This window comes from Notolepis coatsorum (assembly GCF_963971535.1).
Source record: "Notolepis coatsorum genome assembly, chromosome: 10".
NCBI lineage: Eukaryota > Metazoa > Chordata > Actinopteri > Aulopiformes > Paralepididae > Notolepis > Notolepis coatsorum.
The window spans coordinates 86,289,784-86,307,283 of record NC_140174.1 but is presented as its reverse complement, the minus strand read 5'-3'; the positions used below and the strand labels follow the sequence as shown (position 1 = coordinate 86,307,283).

The window sequence follows — 17,500 nt, the reverse complement described above, 5'->3', positions numbered from 1 at the left end:
TATTATTATTATTATTATTATTATTATTATTATTATTATTATTATTATTATTATTATTATTATTATTATTATTATTATTATTATTATTATTATTATTATTATTATTATTATTATTATTATTATTATTATTATTATTATTATTATTATTATTATTATTATTATTATTATTATTATTATTATTATTATTATTATTATTATTATTATTATTATTATTATTATTATTATTATTATTATTATTATTATTATTATTATTAGCATGTTATGTTATTATTATGTTATATTTAGGGCTGTCAGTTTATTGCGTTAATTAGATTAATTAATTACACAGCAAATTATCGCGTTATGAAACTAAAAATTAATTACCAATCTTTTTTTTATGATTTTTTTTTATCTCATTCCATAAGAATGTAGAATACAATATAATATGGTCCATTTGCATGTTCTTGGTATCTGATTCTAGGGACATCTATGGATCTGTGTCTGTTACTAGGCTTGAGTAAATGAACCAAATGAGAATATCAATAAAAATTTTTTTTTATCTTTGACTGTGAATAACACCATGCTCAAATTGACCAGACCTGAAAAATCTAAGCAAATTAATAGATGATTAAACAGAAGGTTTTGTAGATACAGTACTTGTAACTGAGGGGTTACAAAACCCTGACTGTATTAAATATTGTGATAGATTAAACCACTGCTAGGTATGTACTTTAATTACTGGCCAGACAGTACATCGAATATAGATGGTGAACACTCATAATAACACGGCATTGACAAAGAAATAGTATTTGAGGGTATTTTATTATTATGCAACATTAGGTTACAGAATGAGAATTAGGGTCGCGCTTGTATGGCGAAGAATATGCATAAAGTCAGTCAGTAGCATGAGTCACTGGGAATAGAATGATTCCTACGATGGGTACTAGGTTGACGCCACCTGGCGTATAATAGCAATTATAGAAGGCAACGCTAGTACCGCCTGGAGACACTGGGTTCCTTCCAGAGTTGTAAGGTCTAGAGGGTAGAGGAATGTTCGGATACTCAGTCTGATTCAATGAAGAATAAAGGGACTCCACGTACAGAAGTCAGTCCTTGTAAATCCAACGATCAGCAGCAAAAGCAATAACTGTAATCCAATGCTCGATAGCAAACGATGATAGCTAGCCAGCCTCTGTCCATGAGGCCAGCCCGAGTGTAATCCTCACAAGGTTAAATCCCAAACGATAGTGGAAATCAACGAGGCTCTTCTCCGGGTAACACGTTCCAAATCAATATAATCCAACCAGTAATGGTTCTGCAATCGCCGCCGCTGGTTCTCCTGTGCACATGTCCAACGGTTCTCCGACTAGGCCTCCTCGGGTGCTGGCGACGTATTTAGGCCACACACCCTGGCTAAGGTTCACTAGCTAACACGAACGAACCGTTAGGTAATGCTACACACGAACAAACTGGGTTGCACGATATACAATAAATGAACAACTATTTACTTCACATTAGACTAGGTCGAACTTGACGTTACTGCATTAAACTCTGACACTTTACTATTCTATTCGCACATGTTCTCAACGCACGGTTGCTCACTTCACTACCCGCTGACTCGGGATGAACTTGATGAACGAACAACGAAGTGCTGCTGTGCGCCGCGCCGCTTAAGTGATTATCTAGTCCCAAACCTCAGTTCTTATCTGGAATCAATACGCTGTCTCCGGGCATGTTTCGACATGCCTGAGCTTGTCTTTGAACCTGATGTTGGGGGCTTGCGGGCTGGCGCCTAGAGCGCTATCCAATCAGGAGAGCGAATATTACTATGGTTTGAACGCAGGTAAAGGGATATACCGTGTATATATAAATAATATACAATGTATATAAAACAATAAATGTAGATTCTCAGCTTTAATCTGGCCCTTCACAACAGCCGCCTCCTAATTAGTCCGCACCTAATTAGTTAAGGGAGACAGATTAATAGTCCAGTCAACTGCTCAATATCTGTTGTGAGGAGTAGGGCAATCTACAAAGTCAGTGGGTCATGATCGTCATCAGGGGAGTCAGGGAGCTCTGGCAACTCTATCAGCCTCGCCACGGGTCGGGTGTAGGTCCGCCCTTGGACAATAACTTCTGCCGCTCTGACCTTCCCGTCGGCACCAGTGATCACTTTGCTTACGCGGCCGGCCGGCCACATAGCATAGTGACTGGTCTATGATCATAACGACTGTGTCCACTTGTAAGTTGTCTCTGTCCTTTACCCACTTCTGACGGGTTTGGAGGGACGGTAGGTAGTGGAGGAGGAAACTGTTCCAAAACTTGACTATTTGACTGTACCTCCACATTCTTCGGCCGTTCGCTTCTTCAGGTCTGTACACCGCCTGTGGAAGAGCAGGGTCCAGCCGCCCCATCAAGAGAGTGTTGGGGGTGACTGGGTCGACGTCTGCTACATCACTTGAGACGTAACCGAGGGGCTTTGAGTTCAATACTCCCTCGATCTCCGTGAGGACTGTCGTGAGGACTTCTTCCGCCACGGTCTGGGCCCCAAGCACGGCGTACAGAGCTGTCTTTATGGAACGTACTTCTCTTTCCCAGGTTCCCCCGAAGTGAGGGGCGTTCGGGGGGTTAAACTGGAATTCGACCTGATAGGGAGCGAGGTGGGTCTTAAGGTCTGGGCCCATGGCCTGGAAGCTCTCTCTCAGTTCTCTTTCTCCGCCTTTGAAGTTTGTCCCTTGATCAGACAACAATGCAGACGGTTTTCCTTTTCTTGATATAAATCTCCGGAAGGACATGAGGAATGAATCCGTACTCATGGTCTGAAGGAGTTCTATATGTACTGCTCGGGTGGTCATGCACTTGTATACAATGCCCCACCTCTTCTCGGTCCCTCTTCCTTTCTTCACATAGAGCGGGCCGAAGCAGTCCACGCCCGTGGAGTGAAAGGGCCTCTCGCCGAGCCGGAGGCGGCAGGGAGGCAGGTCGGCCATCATGGGTATACTGGGCTGTGCTCGCCACTTGCGACAGTCTAGTCAGGTCCGCTGGAAACGACGTACTGCTTCTCTTCCTTGCAGTATCCAGTAACGACGTCGGATCTCAGCGAAGACTCTCTCTGCCCCAGCGTGGTGCACATCCTCGTCGTATTTCTTTATGATGAGCTCAGTGACCTTGTGTCGACTGTTGAGGACGATAGGATACTTGACGTCATCCGTTAAGTCCGGGGCCCGTCTCAGACGACCACCCACCCTGATGAGGCCATGGGTGTCGCGCTCAGGGGCCAAGTGGAGCAGTCTGCTGTCTGAAGGGATTGGCTTTGTTCCCTGCAGGCAGTCTAGCTCATCTGGAAACGAGTCTCTTTGGGCTCGCTGTAGCAGAAGGAGTTCTGCCTCTGCGTAGTTCGATGCGTCAATGTCTGTAGTGGGGGGGACCTCAGGGTGGTGCCACAAGAATGTTTTTATCTGCGCACTCTCAAAGGTTAGGCAGTCGTCTATGTTAGGATCAGTGGGGACTGGGATGTGCGTCAGCCCACAGAACATAGATTTCTTGATCTCTGCCTCCTCTTGACTAGCCTCCCGTGGGGTGGGGGTAGGCCACTCCTCCTCCGGAAGCTTGAGGAACTCAGGACCGTCACTGTAGATATTGGGACGTGTGAGGTCATCTAGGGACATCCCCCGTGTGATGACGTCGGCTGGGTTCTGTTTGGTGTCAACGTACCTCCAGCACGCTGATCCTACCAGGTCTTGAATCTCTGTGACTCTGACTACCACGAAGACCTTGTATCTACAAGAATCGGACTGGATCCATGTGAGTACGGTCATGGAGTCTGACAACAAGATTGTTCTTTGCACCGTTATGGTGAGTTCACGTTGTATCAACGTGGCGAGTTGCGCGCCTACCAGAGCTGCGCAGAGCTCTAGACGCGGGATCGATTGTTGCTTGCGGGGGGCTATTCTTGAGCGAGCCAGGATGAAGGCTGTGTGTACTTCTCCTCCCTCCTCTCGGGCCCGCAAGTAAGCCACCGAACCGTAGGCTACTTCCGAGGCGTCACTGAAGACGCGCAGGTCCATCTGGCACGTCTCCAGCCGCACTGTGGGTGGGAAGTAGCTCCGGCGTATGTTCACATTTTGGAGCGAGCTGAGTTCTCTCTCCCACTCTCTCCAGGTGGAAGCTAGGTGGTCGGGTATGAGGTCGTCCCAGCCCTGTTCCTTGTCCCACAGCTCTCGCACAAGCATCTTCGCCCGAGTGGTGTAAGGTAGGATACACCCCAGCGGGTCGTATTGGCTTGCGAGTGTTCTGTATACTCTCCGTCTAGTGGTCGGTAGAGGGGTCGACCTTCCCTGCTCCGGGGTCAGGGGTGTGTGCTTGTAATGGAGCGAGTCTGTTTTGAAGTGCCAGACGAGGCCCAATGTCATTTCCTGTGCTTCACCTGGGGTGGTCGCCATCCAGGTCTCGCTGCTTGCTGCCTTTGTCTCTGGGGAGAGGCTGCGAAGTACTTGAGGGTCACTGCTGGCCCACTGCCTAAGATCGAAGCCGCCTTTGATCAGTGAGGCGCGGAGCTTGAGCAGGAGGGCTTCGGCTTCTTCTGCCGTCGAGACGCTTTGTAGACAGTTGTCCACGTAGAAACTCCTCTCTACGCTTTGTCTGACCTCCTCGTCAGCTTCAGGGTCTTCTGTCACATGTTTTTGTAGTGCGAACGTAGCACAGCATGGGCTGCATGTGGTGCCGAAGGGGAGGACCTCCCATTGGTAGATGGATGGTTGCTCATCGTTGATCCTCTCTCTCCATAGGAACCGCAGCAGGGGCTTGTCCTCCTCCACTAGTCGCACCTGCAGGAACATCCCTTTGATGTCGCCGCTGATGGCCACCTTGTCTTAGCGGAAACATAGTAGTACGCCGAGGAGAGAGGGGCCGAGTGTCGGGCCAGGCAAGAGTTCTTTATTCAGGTTCTGTAGTCCGATCTGGTAGCTGCAGTTGAATACAATGCGGTTCTTGCCGTTGTGGTGGACCTTGTGGTGGGGCACGTACCAGGATTCAGTCGTCTGGTCGGCCTCTTGATTGTCAATTTTCTTGATATGTCCCGCTGTGATCAGTTTGTCGATCTCAGCGCGGTACACAGTGGCTTGAGTGGGGTCCTTGGCTAGACGCCGCTCTGTGTTCAGTAGATAGCGTTCTGTCGCTTCTTTTGAGGCGTGGAGGGTGGGCATCCCCTCTCGCCTCAAGAGTGGAGTTGCGTATCTCATCACTCCGTCGACCTCGACCCTCTTTGTCTTCTGCTCGAGGAGAGCTATGGCATAAGTGTCTTCCTTTGAACAAACTAGTTTCTTTTCGTTCTTAAAGGGCATCGCGTCTAATGTCCATAGTCTCTCGACGTGCTGCAAGAGGGTGGTGTCTTCTTCGTTTATACTCGTGTAGAGGCAGCGAGTGGCTGTCGGTCGGTTGGAAGACCCGGAGAGGGGGCCTTGTAGTGTCCAACCCAGGCGGGTCTTGACCGCTGCTGGACAGCCTCTGGGCCCGATGTGGACCTGGTCCGTTGGGACGATGAGGTGTGCGTGGTCGGATCCTATCAGCAGGGTCGGGGTGGCGTCGTCGATGGGCGGTATAGGTAGTTGACGTAGGTGCACGTATTTCTCCGTCAGCTGTGTGATGGGGTAGGTATACCGTGACAGACCTATGTCGTGGCTGGTGAAGGCGTTAGTGATGCTATACCGCTTCTCGGGCTGCTCGACCGCTGCTATCGTGAAGGAGACATTTTCACCCTTTATGGTCTTTAGGTCTCTTCTAATGGTACAGATTGTCATTGTTTCTTCGGTACCCCGCAGATCCAGCTGGGCTGCGGCGGGAGCGAGGAGGAGAGTCTTTTCTGACCCATCATCTAGGACGGCGTAAGTGTCCATGACCTTGTCCTCGTAGCTTAGGAGCACTCGGACCACCTTCAAGAGCACTCGGGAGCTCCCGCTCTTCGCAGGGTCTATATACATGACATTCACTCTCGAGCTGCTTTGGGGTACGGGTCTCCTCTTGTTGCTGTCGTGCAGGACCTCCAAGTGGGCGCCGTCGCACTTGCTGCATCGTTTCTTTAGGCGGCACTCAGCTGCCATATGGCTGCGCGCGCAGCGGAAGCAGCGGCGGTTGGCTTTGATCCACTGACTCACCTCGTCAGCGGTCAGCTTCTTGAAGGTGTCACATTGAGACAGCCAATGTTCATTTTCACAGTACTGGCATGCAATCTTCCACTTTCCCTTCACGTGGGGGGTGCTGTGGTTCTTGTGCTGCGGCACTGACTCGGCCTGGTGCATAACTGTCACTGATCGGCGGTTATCATTGAACCTCCGCGGTCCATCTCTAGGGCTAGAGCCACTCCACACGAATGTGTCCAGTCGTAGACTGCTAACTTCCCTTGCGAGGAAAGCAGCTAGGTCTAGGAAAGATGGTTCTGGGCCGTTGGGGTCACGGTGGTCTTTCTGCCGCCGAAAACGCTCTATTGGCGGGCTGGAGGGAGCTTCTCCAGTATCCGCTCCACGTTAGAATTTGCATACAGTTCATATCTCCCCTTCTCCTTTTGGGACCCCAGCATCCCCACGAGGGATTGTACCTTGATAGAGAGGTCATCCAGTGCTCTATTGTCTTTGGCTGGGGGGAGGCGGTCGATATCTCGTATTTCTTGGATCACGTAATCCCATATGCGTCCATAGTGCGCGTCGAGGGCCACCAGAGCAGTGCTTGAGTTGGAATATGCCAGCGCTATGTTATGCGCTCTGGGCACCTTGAGATGCTTGAGGAGGATGGCATATTTGTACGACTCGTCGTGGACATCGGACATTATAGTCTCTAAACACATGCGTAATTCTGTGTACTGTGCTCTGTCCTCGCGCGTAAAGTCTGGGAACGTCGGTGTGCCAAGGTAAGACGCCATGGATGGCTGGGACACCGATGAGCGTAGGGGGAGAGGCCTCCTGGGCGAGTCTCCCCGTACGGGTGGTCGTGGGTTAGTACTGGGTGGGTACCAGAGGCCGGGCCCCCAGGTGCTGTTCCTCGGTGCTGACTGTACATCAAACTCACCCTTGAGTTGGGTCGGGGGCTTGTAGTGCAGTGACTCGGGGCTGAGGTCGGGGCTGTACTGGGCCTCCTGGTCCAAAGTAGGTTCGTGCTGGTGGGCTTGATATCCCTCCTCTTCCTCCTCTAGGTCCTGGAGTCTTCTAGTTAGTCTCTCGGCGACGTAGGCCGGTTCTTCCCGTTGGCTGGGTCTCGTATGGACCGGTCGGGGAGGGGGCTCGGAGACGTAGGCAGGTTCTTCCTGTTGGCCGGGTCCCGTGTAGCTTTGTCGGGTAGGGGAAGGTGCCCTAGACTCTTGTCGTGATGATCTCCGGGAGCTCCGTGCGGAGAGAGGGGGTGTCGCCCTGGCGATCAATTGTTCTATCATCTGCGCCTGCAGCCGGTCGCGCTCTGCTTCGCGCTGTGCATTGGCGTGTTCTCGCTGGATGTTCTCTTCCGTCTGAAGGCGCCTCTCCTCCAGTCTGATGCGGTCGTACTCACTCCGTTGTTGCGCCTGGAGGCGCTCTCGTTCCGCTGCAGAGTGTTCGCGCTCGCTTAGTTGTTGCGCCTGGAGGCGCTCTCGTTCCGCGGCAGAGTGTTCGCGCTCACTTAGTTGTTGCGCCTGGAGGCGCTCTCGTTGTTCGCGCTCGCTTAGTTGTTGCGCCTGGAGGCGCTCTCGTTCCACAGCAGAGTGTTCGCGCTCGCTTAGTTGTTGCGCCTGGAGGCGCTCTCATTCCACAGCAGAGTGTTCGCGCTCACTAAGGGCTTGTGCTTGGAGTTGCGCGTGGAGGCGCTCTCGTTCCGTTGCAGAGTGTTCGCGCTCACTAAGCGTCTTTGCTTGAAGCCGGTCGCGCTCACCCTGGAGTCGGTCTCTTTCGGTTGAAGCTGTCAGCGTGGCGATCAAGGCTTGCGCCAGTCTCTGGTCCGCCTCTCTGGGGGATGACACTGACGGAGGTGATCGGGCGCTGACAGGGCTTGGTGGAGACCTGTTCTCCTGGCGCGCTCCGAGGTCTATCTCTTGAGCGCGGTACTCTTCTCGTGGTTGCGCGCCGAGGGATGTCTCGGGTACGCGCTCTTGGGTTGGTTGTGCACCGGGGTCTATCCCTGGAGCGCTTTCTTTATCCTGGAGCGCCCAGGGGTCTATCCCGGTGACGCTGTCTGGAGGTATAGTCACGTCATGTCCCGCTTGGTCCCCCCCGTGAGCTAAGTCAGTTTCGTTTGAACCCACTGGGGTCTCTACTGGCAGGGCCGCCAAGTCGATAGGAGTGGGCATGCTTAAACTATCCGTTTTATCCGTATTTAACGTCTGTTTAGATAAGCTAGGGGGTAAAACGAAAGCGAAGTCCTCTAGATATGGAGGTGGCTGACGTTTGCGCTGCGGGCGTTCTAGCTTGGGGGAGCCGTTTGGAGAGTGTCCACCGCTGGCCATGTCAATATTAATATTATATTAAATATTACTGATACCCTCCGGCTCGAAGGACCAATTGTAACTGAGGGGTTACAAAACCCTGACTGTATTAAAGATTGTGATAGATTAAACCACTGCTAGGTATGTACTTTAATTACTGGCCAGACAGTACATCGAATATAGATGGTGAACACTCATAATAACACGGCATTGACAAAGAAATAGTATTTGAGGGTATTTTATTATTATGCAACATTAGGTTACAGAATGAGAATTAGGCTTGTATGGCGAAGAATATGCATAAAGTCAGTCAGTAGCATGAGTCACTGGGAATAGAATGATTCCTACGATGGGTACTAGGTTGACGCCACCTGGCACATGCAATTTGAAATATGATTATAGAATATAGAATATCAGGCATAAAATGGTTATGCGATAAAAATGCGATTAATTAGATTAATTAATTAATTACAAATCCTGATCCACACACACACACACACACACACACACACACACACACACACACACACACACACACACACACACACACACACACACACACACACACACACACACACACACACACACACACACACACACACACACACACACACACACACACACACACACACACACACACACACACACACACACACACACACACACACACACACACACACACACACACACACACACACACACACACACACACACACACACACACACACACACACACACACACACACACACACACACACACACACACACACACACACACACACACACACACACACACACACACACACACACACACACACACACACACACACACACACACACACACACACACACACACACACACACACACACACACACACACACACACACACACACACACACACACACACACACACACACACACACACACACACACACACACACACACACACCTACCTACCTACCTAGCCAGTGGTCTCCTGGCTCTGTTGACAGCCTCCAGGTCAGCGTAGCGCAGGTCCAGCTGACAGCCCACCAGGATGACCGGCGTCCGCGGGCAGAAGTGTTTAATCTCCATTTGCCACATGGTTTTAACATGGTGCAGAGAGTTAGGGTTAGCTATGGAGAAGCAGAGCACCACCACGTCTGACCTAGGAGAGAGAGAGAGAGAGAGAGAGAGAGAGAGAGAGATAGATAGATAGATAGATAGATAGATAGATAGATAGATAGATAGATAGATAGATAGATAGATAGATAGATAGATAGATAGATAGATAGATAGATAGATAGATAGATAGATAGATAGATAGATAGATAGATAGATAGATAGATAGATAGATAGATAGATAGATAGATAGATAGATAGATAGATAGATAGATAGATAGATAGTTTTATTGTACAGATGTAATCAAATTAACATGATTAGATTAAAGGAAGTCACATTCAATTCGGTATTTGCTAACCTAATGTTCATTGAAAATGCAATTGTTGTGCCTTCAAAGCATCACATTGATTTAATATAGCATATAATTATGTATGACATTATATTTCTACCTCCTCGTACTGTACTTGTCATCTATACTTGTGCTCTCGCTATCTTTATATATTTTTTTCAACTAAAACATAAACATTTAATTTAATACTAATATATTTAAATGTGCACAGAGCATTGTTTTTCTGCAGCCGGCTGTAACGTGGATGCCCTCTAGCCATTAGCCTCATGTCTTGTAACATGGATGCCTTCTAGCCATTAGCCTCCTGTACCACCACACCACTGCCCTAGCGTCTCAATAGTTTGATGGACCACACATACCAAACATAGAAATTGCGCATTGAGCGGCTAAAAACTGCCAACGAAGAAAATGCTGATGTAAGGAGGACAGCCATATCGCTGGGATGTTAGCTAGCTAGCTAATGTTAGTTGGTTGCCGGTGCAGTACTGACTTTAGTGTTGCCAAAGACAGGATGGTAACAGCTAGAAGGCATCCACATTACAGCCGGCTGCCTCTGACCGTGGGAAGAACAATGCTCTGTGTGGGTTGCATTGTGGGACTCCTCAAATGATCTCACATAACCTCACATGACCCATATGACGTCACGTCACAGCAGTTTGATTGGGTACATTATTTAACCTGAGCCTACCCATAATCACCAGATTGTCACCAGGGGGCTACATTGACAACACACACACAATAGAGTAGCCTATATAATGCTGCGCACATATATTATATATAATTTTCAAAATTCCCAGCATAACATTTGGGTAGGCTTAGCCTACCCTAGCCTTCATTACCCGCCGCCTATGAGTTTGATGAAAGTCTGCCATTGTTTAACTACTTGTAAAATGTCCATTTCTTTGGTCCTGGGCCCTCCACATCAAAACATTTGGTTTTAACTACTTGTAAAATGTCAATTTCTTTGGTCCTGGGCCCTCCACATCAAAACATTTGGTTTTAACTACTTGTAAAATGTCAATTTCTTTGGTCCTGGGCCCTCCACATCAAAACATTTGGTTTTAACTACTTGTAAAATGTCCATTTCTTTGGTCCTGGGCCCTCCACATCAAAACATTTGGTTTTTCTTTGGAAGGTTTGGAAACCTTTAACTGACGGACCAGAACCTCTGATGCAGTAGAACCTTCAAATCCTCTCTTTGAGCGGGTTGGTACATTGATTCTGACAGAGATCTTCCCACCCAGGACCATGACACAGCTTTCGGGAAGTGAGAACCCAGCTGAGTCAGCTCAGAGCAGCTACAGTGCATTAGAGGCTGTCAGGGAGGACTTATGTAACCACTGTGGCCAAGAGAGGGAGGAGATACAGGAGAGGAGTAACCTTTATTAACCGGGGAACCTAGGGCTAGGACAGGTGATATATTCAGAATAATGGGGGAGACAGTGGCTCAGGAGGTGGAGCAGTCGTCTGGTAATCCAGAGGTTCCCAGTTAGATTCCTGCTCCTCCCGGGAAGTGTGTCGAAGTGTCCTTGAGCAAGACAACCCCTAGCTGCTCCCGATGAGCAGGTTGGCACATTGCATGGTTGCCTCCGCCATTGTTGTGTGAATGTGTGAGTGAATGGGTAAAATGTGAGGAACAAATTGTAAAGCGCTTTGAATAAAAGTGCTATATAAATGCACCATTATTATTATATTCAAAATAAGATATCACAATGTTTTTCTTATTTTAAATTTTTGTATCCACTTTTTCTCCTAATTTTCTATTTTCTCCCATCCCAATTCCATTGTGCCAATTCTCCCCTCCCCTATCTTTGAACGTTGCTCGCATATGCCCCCCACTGGCCAGTTGTAGGGAGGATAGAAGCCTTGCATCACGTGTCCCCTCCGGTACACGAGGAGGCAGCCTGTCACATCTGGGCCTACCTGGAAGAGGTAGAGAATCTGTCACAGTGGTGTCAGGAGAACTGCCTCTCCCTGAACGTCAGCAAAACAAAAGAGATGATTGTGGACTTCAGGAGGTCGGGGGTCAAGGACTACAGCCCCCTCAGCATCGACGGGGCACCGGTTGAGAGAGTGAACAGTTTCAAGTACCTCGGAGCCCACATATCCGAGGACTTGACATGGACCACACACATTGACAGTGTTGTGAAGAAGGCACGCCTCTACTTCCTCAGGCGCCTAAGGAAGTTCCAAGTCAGTCAGAAGATCCTTAGGAACTTCTACTCATGTACAATCGAGAGCATCCTGACTGGCAACATCACCTCCTGGTTTGGGAATAGCACTGCACAAGACCGAAGCAGACTACAAAAAGTGACACGTTCAGCGGAACGCACAATTGGAGGGGGGCTTCCCACCCTCCAGAACATTTACAACAAGCGGTGCAGGGGGAAGGCTAAGAGAATCATCAAGGACTCCAGCCACCCGAACAACTGCCTCTTTGAACTGCTGCGGTCAGGCAAGCGATACCGGAGTCTTAAGGCGAGCACAGAAAGACTCAGAAGGAGCTTCTATCCCCAGGCCATCAGGGCCCTATTCCCCGTACCTGGTTCAACTAAGTCGATCAAGAGTCCCATTATCCAGATTCAGTTAACCCGATGTTTGAAGCCGGGATTTTCCTGTTCCTCGAAGGTGGATTCAGTCTCGTTAACTCGAACCAGACTTGAGACCCAGGATAAGTGCGCGCGGCCGCTTCAGTTGAAAAGCCAGCACGTATCGATAGCAGAGATCCTGATCTTCTAACGGCATTGATTGATTAATTGATTTAAAACTTTATTAACAGATTGCAGTACGGCTCAATCGCCTCGCCGACAAGTTAAATGCGTTATCTATAGGCTAATTTTAAGTCCCTCATTACCTCAATCAATCAGATTATATTTCTTTAAACTTGCCTGCTGGCAGTAGGTTTATGGATTGAATAATCAAATGAGATCTTGCTAGCGAAAATAATTAGTTAAACTGTTATACAGAATAAGGATACGGCTCTCTTACCCATTGATTGATGTATGGTGGATTTTTTTCTTATCTGCACTGTGGTGTAACGGTTTCTGCTTTTGACTTTCACGCAGACGGCCCGGGTTCGAATCCTAGTCTTTTCCTTCTTTTTGCAATGTAGGAATAATTCAATTTGGTGCACGTTGAGAGCTATATAAAGAATGACATCCTCAATGCATGTAGATTTATAATATTTTAACTTAAAACTAGGCTACTTTTGCGTATAATCATTAATATTATATTCCAAAAAATTATAATGGAAACGCGGGGTTTCGAACACCGGTCGCCCGGTTGACAGGATTGAACACTACCGCTGCGCCACTGTGCCAGACGGGATAAATTCATTGTTTATCCATTAATAGACGAGAGACCCGTGTTTAGAATATCTTTTCTTTTGAATGAAGTTTTATCTCTTTATTCTCAAATGCATTAATGTGACGTCAACGGCTCATTCAATTTCTCAAATCCGTCAAACAGCGCATCTCATCAGACATTTTAATCCCAGTTACAATATCACACAAAAACCACAATCCCCGCATAGACACTTCAATTTTATGCTTGAATGAAACACAATCCCGGGCGCTCCGTTAAGCAAATCTACAGCGGAGAATATATGAAACTAATCAGAGCCAAACGCCGATAGGTTTCATTCATTAAAAATATCCCAGCGGGATTCACATTTGCAATGCGCCGTTATTAAAATAACCACATGCAGCGTGTATCGCGACTCCGAGCGCCGTATATGACGTGCATTATTTTATTTAGGACAAAGTAAATCTATAGGCTCAATATGATTTATTATCAGCATTTAGTTCTATTATTATACATTTCAAAAGCCCCCTCTAGGAAAATGAAGCACAGAAACGTAATTCAGAATGGTATAATGCAGATCCTAGACTGTGAGAATAATTTCAGGAAGCGAGCTGTCATTTCTTTGCAGGGGCGTGGCCATGGTTCATCCGGCTAACTGAAGTTAACCCTGCTCCCGACCAGGCTCAAACTTTTTGATCTGTTGTCATGGTGATTTAGACAATCGCGCGTCGGGGAATGGGAAGGTCCGGCTTAAGTCAGACTTGACTGGAAATTATCCGGCTAACTCAGTTATCCAGGTACGGGGAACGGGGCCCAGGCTGCTCAACGAACAATAAACACTATGCAGCAACCATCAAATGCACACAGCACACACATCCACACGCACACACTCACTTTAAATGGGCAACTCACTGCAGCACCCACTTTACACACTTTAGAACACCTAAACACACTTTACACTTTATATTTATTGGTAAAGGATTTGCACTACAACTCGCACACCTTACTGTAAATTGTACCTAAATTGTACCTCATCCCATTTCTGCTCTGCACTATATAGTATTGTATATTAGTACATTGCATAGTATATTGTATATTGTATGGTAACTCAGTTACTTCTATTCTGCATCGAACATTGTACATATGTCTATACTGAACACTGTGACCTCTATTTTCACTTCTATTTTACATGCTATACTATTTTAATTTTTATTTCATACTATCTTGTCTAACACAGTCTCTAGAGCGAAACAGTAAGAAGCATTTTGTATAAAAGTATTCTGTACTTCTGTATGACAACTATTAACTCTTTCAGTGCCACGCCTGGTTTTCCGTTTTACCGCTTGAATGCCACCATCGGCGCCAATGTTAACGTTAATATTGCCTAATCTATGTTTTAAATTATGGCTATGTGTCTAATCTGCCCATCGCATTATCAAAGACTATTTTCCAGTCAGTGCTGTGAAGGCAGATTGTTTTTTTATCGCGTCGTTTCCGTTTCAGAGCAGTTAGAAAAGCCCCCGTTTTGATATAAAAAACAGCTCATTCTGGAGCATTCTATGAAAATCGTCTTTTAGTGGAATATTCCACAACGTTGATATTCGTCGGCCTTTTTATGAATCGTTTTCAAATAAACGCTAGATGATCAATATTATACGTGCACGCAAGCACATTACGGCCGCGCACTGATAATCGCTCTGTTGATTTCCTCACAGACTTTTACAGTGAAACCGAAAGAAGACATTTCACAAAACAGCTTATAACTTCATCAAACTTACTCCGATTATCCTACCACTGATAACATAGAGTCCTTACCTGACATCAGATGGTATCCAACTGGTATATTCCAATTCCTGATCACCATTCGAAAAAATCGATACGTGTATGGATCCAACGCGACACTGTAGATCTCCATGATCCGCGGGGATCTGAGGCTCCAGAATGAACTGTGGTAACCCCGGCTGGATCAGTGAACTGGAAAATGTGGAGTACCGGATTTTTTTCCCCATTCATTTTTATTGAGTCCATTCCAAAATCACTTATGTCATCTGGGAGACGACAGGGGGCGCTTTTTTCCACAGTGATCACCGGCGCAGCTCGGCTATACTCGGCCGTGATGCAATCATTTTTCAGATCGCAAAAAATAATAATAATAATAATTCCGAGAAATCTCGTGAGTGGCACGCAACCACCTATAAAAAAACCAGAGAAATCTCGTGAGTGGCACTGAAAGAGTTAAAGAAACTTGAAACTTGAAACTTGATCTTTTCACCTGCCAGCGCGGACTCTCATTGGCGAGGTGTAACGTGTGGGAGGCTCACACTACCCCCGCCATTTCCTGTCTCTGCTGTGCAGGCGTCCCCAACCGACCTGTAGGAGTCGCTGTCTACGACGTCCAAATTACCACCCATCGACTTCCACCCGCTAACTCTGCCAATTGAATTAGTATGACGACTGGCCCAAGCCGGAGGCAGCGCCGACAGCCGGAGTCGAACCCGGTGTATCTTGCGTTGGTGACAAGCGCAATGTCCGCTGCGCCACCCAGCCGCCACTGTTTTTCTTATGGTACAACAATATTATTCTTATTATTTTTTTTTTTTTTTTTTTTTTTAATTACAATGTCATTTCACATTTTTACATTATTTTTTGTAATATAATTATCATGGTGCTTTTTCATTCAAAAGGATATATTATTTATAAAATATTTATAATACTGCAACAAGGAGAATTATTTGTAAATTAACAATAATCCATACTTTTGTGTGGATCTATGACGGTATATATTAATATTCAGTATAACTCCTTGTTCAGGGTTAGGGTTATGGTAGGGGAGACCTTTGTGTTTCTGTTTTCTTTTCTTTTTTATTTCCATTTACCTGCCAGTGTGATTAGGAAACTAGAAAGTCTAGCTTTAAGAGTCATGCCTGTTCACAAATACTGACTGAACAGTCCTGTGGCAGAGGAAGAACATACTGACTGAACAGTCCTGTGGCACAGGAAGAACATACTGACTGAACTGTCCTGGGGCACAGGAAGAACATACTGACTGAACTGTCCTGGGGCACAGGAAGAACATACTGACTGAACTGTCCTGGGGCACAGGAATAACATACTGACTGAACTGTCCTGGGGCACAGGAAGAACATACTGACTGAACTGCTCTGGGGCACAGGAAGAACATACTGACTGAACTGCTCTGGGGCACAGGAAGAACATACTGACTGAACTGTCCTGAGACACAGGAGGAACATACTGACTGAACTGTCCTGGGGCACATGAAGAACATTTTTTTATTTTTTTTATTTAACCTTTATTTAACCAGGAAGTCCCATTGAGATACAAGATCTCTTTTGCAAGGGAGACCTGGCCAAGAATGTAAATGTACTATAATGAACTGTAAATGTACTATAATGTACTGTAAATGTACTATAATGAACTGTAAATGTACTATAATGTACTGTAAATGTACTATAATGTACTGTAAATGTATTATAATGTAATGTAAATGTACTGTGAATCTGTTTCTGATCTGATGCTTGTAAGGCTAAAGACTTCCAGGAAACTATTCTGGACATTTCTGACACAGCTCTTGACTTTTAGGCATTCTATATTCTATCAGCTGAAGGGTTGGGTTATTATTCTAGTTCTACGCAGCTAGATTCTAGGTTTAGATAGCTAGATTCTAGGTATAGGCAGCTAGATTCTGGGAAGATACTCCAGTCCTTCTACTCCGGAGCTGTAGAGAGCATCTTGACTGGAAACATCACTGCCTGGTATGGAAACAGCACGGCACAGGACAAGAAGGCCCTACAGAGAGTGGTGCGCTCAGCCGACAAATAAATCTCTTGACTTGACTTGATTCTAGGTTTAGATAGCTAGATTCTAGGTTTAGATAGCTATATTCTAGGTTTATATAGCTATATTCTAGGTCTAGGCAGCTATATTCTAGATTTAGATAGCTAGACTCTATAGTTCTAGACAGCTAGATTATAGGTCTAGAAAGCTAGATTATAGGTCTAGGCAGCTAGATTCTATATGTAGGCAGCTAGATTCTAGTTCTAGGCAACTAGATTTTAGGTCTAGGTAGCTATACTGTAGCCTACCATGTAGAGGGGTAATTTTAGCGACACAAACCATCCAGCCATCTGTTTACTATCTGTTTTAATTTTAAAGGACAACGACACTGTTCTCCTTAGACTCATCATTAATTCAGCCACTTCCCTTGACCGGGCACATTTGATACAAGGGACGCCCGCTCTCTCAGTCAGACGGGGGCAGCTGGGGCAAGTATTCCCTGAGGTGTTGAGCAGGTGATGCACAGAACAC

At 46.6% G+C, this 17,500-nt stretch overlaps 1 protein-coding gene across 1 annotated transcript in view; it reads right to left on the bottom strand.

The window, feature by feature from the left end:
- Window positions 1-17,500, bottom strand: part of rhobtb1 (Rho related BTB domain containing 1) — a gene marked incomplete at both ends in the record, with an annotated part of 41,488 nt that overhangs the window by 20,855 nt on the left and 3,133 nt on the right. The window contains one exon of the mRNA XM_084323774.1: window positions 9,382-9,567. Within this exon, the coding sequence (XP_084179900.1) occupies window positions 9,382-9,567 (186 nt within the window). The remainder of the gene's footprint in view (window positions 1-9,381; window positions 9,568-17,500) is intronic.